The sequence below is a fragment of the Palaemon carinicauda genome, chromosome 36 (assembly GCF_036898095.1).
Source record: "Palaemon carinicauda isolate YSFRI2023 chromosome 36, ASM3689809v2, whole genome shotgun sequence".
Classification (NCBI taxonomy): domain Eukaryota; kingdom Metazoa; phylum Arthropoda; class Malacostraca; order Decapoda; family Palaemonidae; genus Palaemon; species Palaemon carinicauda.
This window is the reverse complement of record NC_090760.1, coordinates 58,169,926-58,177,425: the sequence shown is the minus strand read 5'-3', so window position 1 is coordinate 58,177,425 and position 7,500 is coordinate 58,169,926. Positions and strand designations below refer to the sequence as shown.

General features: G+C 34.4%; 1 protein-coding gene across 1 annotated transcript; it reads left to right on the top strand.

Moving 5' to 3' along the window:
• Positions 1-850: 850 nt before the first annotated feature.
• Positions 851-1,898, top strand: LOC137628650 (piggyBac transposable element-derived protein 3-like). The gene is made up of 2 exons (XM_068359803.1): positions 851-888; positions 1,256-1,898. Exons 1-2 carry the CDS (start codon positions 851-853, stop codon positions 1,896-1,898), a joined length of 681 nt encoding a protein of 226 aa, XP_068215904.1.
• The last annotated feature ends 5,602 nt before the right edge of the window (positions 1,899-7,500 follow it).

Genomic DNA, 7,500 nt, shown 5'->3' with positions numbered 1-7,500 from the left:
AGATCATTCCAGTGATGTTTGGGAGTGGGTAGCGATCCATTTTTGTCTTCATATTCAGACTCCTCTAATCCTCACAAGGATGCAGGGGCCCATCTTTCTTCAAGATTATGTGTCAGGGTGACAACTATGGGTTTAAGGGCTTTCAGCAAAGGCCCATTTTTTTTCTATTTTGGCAAAGATTTGTTTAGCGGCAACCAAACAATGCTGTACCAGATGGCTGATTCTGGAGAGCACTAGGAACCCTGTGTTCTTGATATGGTGATAAAGACCATGTTTGGCGGGAGATGCGGGCGTTTGGCAAAGTTATGGACGGAATTCTTCCAGGTATGATATGAGGAGACTAGAGTAGGCCTGCATGGCAGAGTGAGGTCTGAGGGGGTGGGTTGAGAAGCTGTCAGCGCATATGAGTCTGCATTAACTAATCGTTGGTGAGCAACTTCAACCATTGGCTACGAGAAACTTCCAATGAGACATGGAGCTTCAAAACGATAATGTGATGGTTTCATACTAATGGGTCGGAGTAGCAGATCTGTTGGCAGCTACCAGGCAGACATTGGTAGGCTTAGATAGATACGTTATATCCAGGAGAGTGGCCTTAGTATAAGAGAATGGCAAGCACCCGTGTCTACCAGAAATCGCACAATCATACATGCATCATGTAAAATGGAAAGATTAGTCACAGTGGAGGCTACCGCTGCATGTAATGCCCTACCTGAATATTTTTTGGCCTTTGACAATCGTTTGAACATTACTTTACAGAAGACCTCCTGGGGAGACCCTTCTGCTGCTGGTTGCAGGCAGGCGATAAAGGTAATTTCCCTAAGAACAAGAAAAGCCTTTTAATCCCTAAATGGTTATTGAGAAACCTGAAAAAGATTGGCTATACAGGTGGTTGGCTATGGTTAGTACTGCTTCAGAGGGTATATTTTTAGGGAGTACGCTATTGCGGTGTCCTTGGTTGCAAATATAATCTGAGATTTCCAGGAAAGTGTCCCCAGGGATCGCTACAAGACCACAGTCTGGTTTAGTGTTTGATCGATTCCCGTTTTTAATGTGTTGAACAAGTAATAAACTGACCTCTCTATTTAACTTTTATATTTGTCCAATCCATTCTTCTTTCTATGTATCATTTTATATTTGCTGTGCCATATATGGTTCGCTGAGCTAATGCAGGTACATTTTTTCTGTGTACACATATTTTATGAATATCGAATTTGTAGCATATTCTAAATCCATTTCATGTTTCATATTTCAGATCCCTGATTATGCATGACATTTTAGCTGTTTTGTTAGAAGAAGACAATAGTCATGCAAAAGTTTACATTGAGCCTACAGATACGGGCCTATTGACTGATGAAGACAATAGTGGATTAATAGATAATTTGTCCGGCAGACAACTAACTGGTAATGCTAAAGCTGTTTTCCATGACGGACGACGTACAACTGAAGATGATTGTGAACCTCAAGTGAGTGGTAATGATGAAGCTTTTTCTCATGACGATCGTCGTACTGCTGAAGATGATGGTGCGGCCCATAGTTCTTTGCCTATCAATAGCTATAAGACTCCAAAATGGAGTCTTGGCACTTCTCTCACACCTGGTGACTGTATGTTTCCCGAGCCAAATTATGCAAAATATAGGGATTTTACTCCAACTAAACTTTTCGAACTATTTTTTGATGATGATATGTGGAATATGTTAGTGGATCAGACAATTATCTATGCAACTCTCAAAGGTGAAACAGACTTCTTGGTAACCAAAGATGAAATGAAAGTGTTCACTGGAATTTTGACAGTGTCTGGCATCGTTCCTGTATCTTCTCGGTGGATGTTTTGGAGAAATTCATCTGTGACCAAAAATGAAGCTGTTTATCAAGCAATGAGAAGAAAAAGATTTTAAAAAATCATTCAATTCATTTATTTTTCTGATAATTCTAAATTAGATACAACTGACAAATATGCCAAAGTTCGTCCACTCGTTAGACATCTAACAAAGAAATTTATTGGGCATTTTCAACCCATGAAGTCACTCTCTCATGATGAAGCAATGGTCGAATATTTTGGTAAGCATGGGTGTAAACAGTGCATCAGAATGAAACCAATTAGATCTGGCTATAAGGTTTGGTGTCTAAAATCAGTTGATTCTATGAAAAAACAAGAGAGGAATGGCAGAGTTCGCTACAGACAAGGCGAATAAAATCATGGTATGTAGATGGATGGATAATGCAGTCGTATCAGTGGCATCAACAGTCCATACAAACAATGCCTCAAGCAAAGTAAGAAGGTACTCACAGAATGAGAAAAAGAATGTAGAAGTTGACTGCCCAAAGATAGTTCAACAATATAATCAACATATGGGAGGAACTGATAGGCAGAACCAAAATGTAAACAAATATCGTATTGGTATTTGAGGGAAAAAGTGGCATTGGTGTATACTGTAGTTACTTGGCTAATTGATGTAACAGAACAAAATGCTTGGCTGTTGCATAAGTCGTCTGGCGGGGGATTGTCACAGTTTGAATTCAAGGAACAGATTGCTCAGACATATCTTACTCGGTTTGGTACACCACTGAAGGGAGCTGGGAGACTGCCATCCTGCTCAACAAAGGGTGACAAACGAGTCTTATAAGATATTCGTTTTGATGGAATAGAACATTATCTTTTGGAAACACAAGATAACAAAAGAAGATGATGTGCTGGGGAAGGATGTAAGAAAAGACCTTTCAGTCAATGTAGCAAATGCAATGTTGGACTCTGGTTGGCATGTAATCTTTCATTCCATACTAAATAATGATGATGTGCTCTAAGTATTTACATTTTGATCAATATTGTATTTTTTTTCCCGTTAAATTCAAGTGAAACTTGAAGTTATACGTATTTCAACACAATTTGATACTGGGTAGGAATTTCGTAGCTCACTCTAAGGTTCAAATGTTTGGAAATTTTACAGTATTTGGCACCATCTTGCTAAAAATATTAGAGGTTATGTATCATTGCTCATTTTAAATTTGTAATACCCTAAAACTTTAAAATGAATTATCAATTTCAAATAAATAGGTGTATTTTGGATAGAGCGGTTTTTTTCTTTCAACACAAAAAAATGTACTTGGATTTGCTCAGTGGTACATATATGACACATCGTATTCTAGAAATATTATTGCAGAGAAATGTAAACCGAGACTTTTTCCTAATCATTTAGGAAGAACAAACACAAAAAATGTGGAGTAAGATGAAATTGCAACACAAAAAATAATTGGAGCTGAAATGGGTTACGATCAGTTAATAGAATATGTCATTTGCCTTATTAAGGATTCATTATAGTTTTCATCATGGCTTTGTATATTTCAGAATGCGATCGACAGTTACAGTGTAGCAGTGTTAGTTCCTGTATACACAATGATATCTAAAGCCATCCCAGTTTGACAATCACATAGAACATCAGAATGGTTTATACCAAAAGGATTTTTTCTAGATCTGATTCAGGCTGTGGACAAATCATAAGTGAAGCTACTCACAGGTCTGATAACTGCTTGGACCTCCTATGCACCGACTCTCTTGCCGTTATAACAGGGTTGGTTCTCCAGTTGGGACATCTGATCATGCATTGATTTCGTTAGTAGTGAAGACGTGACTATCCCTGATGTATCATACTCATGTAAGATTTATATGAGATCTCAAGCAGACTCTAATGGGATTTTATATGATGTTTAGGGCTTGAATTGGTCAAAATTTTATAGTAATGCTGTTCCTGTTGCCCCTTTGAAATAGAATCTAGTCTATATAATTGACAGGCATATCCCTTCTCATGTGTTAAGATATCGACTGAAAGACAAACCATGGCTCAATGATGATTGTAGACGTACTTATTTGGAGAAGCGGGAGGTTTATCATCTTGCTCAGAAAGTTGATGCTTCAAATGAAAAGTAATACAATTTAAGCATAAAAGGAGCATAAGTGGTGGACTACCCTTAAATCTGTACTCTTTGGTGTAGATGCAACAGTTCCTCCTTTACTTAAAATAGATGGCTCTGTCACTCATTGCCTAAAGGAAACGGCAACCATTTTGGCTGATGTGTTTGACAGTAAGCAGAGTATTGAGAAACTAGAACTTCCTCATTCCTGTTTTCCTGATACTAAACTAACTAGGGTAGCTTTTTGATCTTGTGAAAATAAAGCTCTCTTAAAAGACCTTGATGCTTATGGAGGTGTAGACCCAAATGGTATTTTTCCGTTGTTGCTAATACTCATATTCCAGAACATATAGCCGCTAGTAATGGTTTTCAGGGGAGATGGTGGAATTTTTGTCTTTCTTGGAGGCTGACCTAGCTTAGCCTTTTTATCTCTCTTTTTTTTTTAGGGTATTGTTCGTTGGTGGCCATTTTTTAGTTGTCTGAATCGAATTAGTTCTGATAACTGTTCTTCAGGTATACTAATCACGTAAGCAGGATAGCGATGTATGTGTTTAGTGAGCATGGCTTCTATGTGTGGAATCCGATCTTTTTATGTTAATTTTTAAATTTTCTGCAAACAAGAAATGTGAAAATGTTCCAATTGCTTGAGATATCACTACTTAAAGTTCAGGTCTCTGCTCAATACAGAAAAGTTGAGTACATAGTGCTTTATATACAGACTAAGTACAACTGTACAGTACTGTAAGAAATAATGTCAAACATATCCCTGAAAGTTTTATAAAGGTAACAATTGTAAAAGCCAGTGCTATTATTGTTTGATAAGTAGGAATAAAACTAATTTAATGTCTCACTTTGTTGTTCTATTTTTCTTTCATTGTTTTATTAACACATTATACTGTCACTATACAGTCTGGCAAAAGCATGTGTTATATTTCATACATCTTGGCTACCAAGGTATTTTAAAAGTAGCCCCATATGCGGTTTTGTATCACCAACAGTGAAGATAAGCACATGATCTAGTTTAGACTGTTTTATTATGACATTTTTTTCTCTGCATTTATCTGTAAACCAAGGGTCTCATATATTGAAAGTAAAGTGTTTATATATGTTCAAGTAAATCTCTGGTATTAGCGAAAATGGCAGAACCATCGTGATAATTCATGGATGTATTCATGAGGAGGAAAGGGACTATGGATGCCATATTTATTTATAAGGCTTCTACATGAAAAGAGGATAGAGAAAGACCAGAAGTTTTTCTGCACTTTTCAAGATTCAGAGAAGGCTTATGATAGAATTCCAAAAGAATTCATCTTTTGGTGGTTGAGGAAGAGGAAAGTCCCAGGGAGGATGATTAGAATGATTAAGAGGATGTACAAAAGAACAAGGACAAAAGTAATAAGAGCATTTTGGGATATGGCCGTGTCCCACTAGGCCTGCGGGTGAATCGCGACAGAATAGCGAACGATATTTGCTAGACATACTCATTATTCATGAGTCATGCTGAAATCACTTGGCCAACCTCTGTAATGCATCCACACTGGTTTCTTCTTCCGCTCCGAGGATTTGAACTGCTCAAAATTTTGTTTGTGGGTGGGAGTTCGTGATACATTAATACATTTGTAGTTGAGACGCAATACATCTGCTGTTATTCGCTGTGTTCGGCCTTTATCCACAACTAACGGGTAATTGCGTGTTAGTAGCGTAATGGGAGCGTATATATCATGTATATATACCAAATGTTAACATACCTAACACATCCATACTACGAACTATAAGAATGCATTCCGGATACATAGCGTATAATTTGCGAACCAATAGCGATTGAGAATTGGTAACCCAATATTGTTTAGAAAAGTTAGCCAGAAAGGGGATGCAAACATCATGTAATTTTCTGTTGTATTTCAATAGCTGTATCGGATGAAACTAGCATAGCATACATAGTCTTGGACATTTCAATGATATTTTCATCGTTCATTATATGATAACATTAAATTGAGACTCCATTCCCATTGTCTTTTTAAGATAAAATGCAGAACTTCCTCATGCTATCATCATAGTATTTACACGTTCTTTTAAAAAAGTAAAACAAAATCTACATATCTCTACATCTATGGGCTACGAAATGGAGATGACGTCTATAAACTTATGGCATTTTGAATTTGGAGAAAATTTGGTTCTCATGACACATTATAACAAAATTATTATTATTATTATTATTATTATTATTATTATTATTATTATTATTATTATTATTATTATTATTATTATTATTATTATTATTATTATTGTTGTTGTTACAGGCTAAGCTACAACCCTAGTTGGAAAAGCAGGTTGCTATAAGCCCAAGGGCTATGACATGGAATAATAGCCCAGTGAGGCAAGGACACAATGAAATAAATAAACTACAAAATAAGTAATTAAAAATTAGAATGAAATATTTGAAGAACCATGACAATATTAGAATATATATTTCATATATAAACTATAAAACTTTAAAAGAAAAAAAAAGAGAAAGAGAAATAGGATAGTAGTGTGCCTAATTGTACTCTCAATCAAGATAACTCCATCCCAAAGAGAGTGGAAGAAAACTATGATACAAAGGCTGTGTTTGAGGGTTTATGTTTTCCTATATCAAAATTGTTTAAAAAAAAATCTTGTGCGCTACATCATTGAAAATACTCAAGAAATAGATTGCCAACGTAATTATACCCAAATTCTATATGGAAATATACTTCAATGAAGTAAGGCTGTTATTAAATTGTTAGGGCAATGTTGCTTTTTTAACGATGTCATGTCCTCATTTCTCCTAATAAGAATATTTTAAAAATCCCTCCAATACACAGCTATACCAAGAAGACATGAAAGCCAGTCGATCGCAAAGGCAAAAAGTCATTAAATATTCTCACAGCATTACTGCTCGTGGTGAAATTCAGAAATGTAAACTAAAATAAAAGTTATGAGTGAAGTTCTATGAATGGAAATTAACTTGGTGTATATGTTTCCATTATATTTATTATAAATACTGCTGAAAAGCACTCAGGGATAGTATTACATTTCAAAACGATAGATATAAAATTTCATGATATTATTATCACTTTTCTTATTATGAATAGGTTACAATAAAGTAACTGGTACGGAGATGAAGCTAACTTACGTATATATAACTATTCATACCGTACTCACACATATCCACACGTACACATACACACACACACACACACACACACACACATATATATATATATATATATATATATATATATATATATATATATATATATATATATATATATATATATATATATATATATATATATTTATATATATATATATATATATATATATATATATATATATATATATATATATATATATATATATATATATATATAAATATTTTTGACCTTTCATATACACCTATGCAATATATATATATATATATATATATATATATATATATATATATATATATATATATATATATATATATATATATATATATATATATATATATATATATATATATATATATATATATTGCATACGTGTGTATAAACACTCACAAATATACATACATATATATATATATAT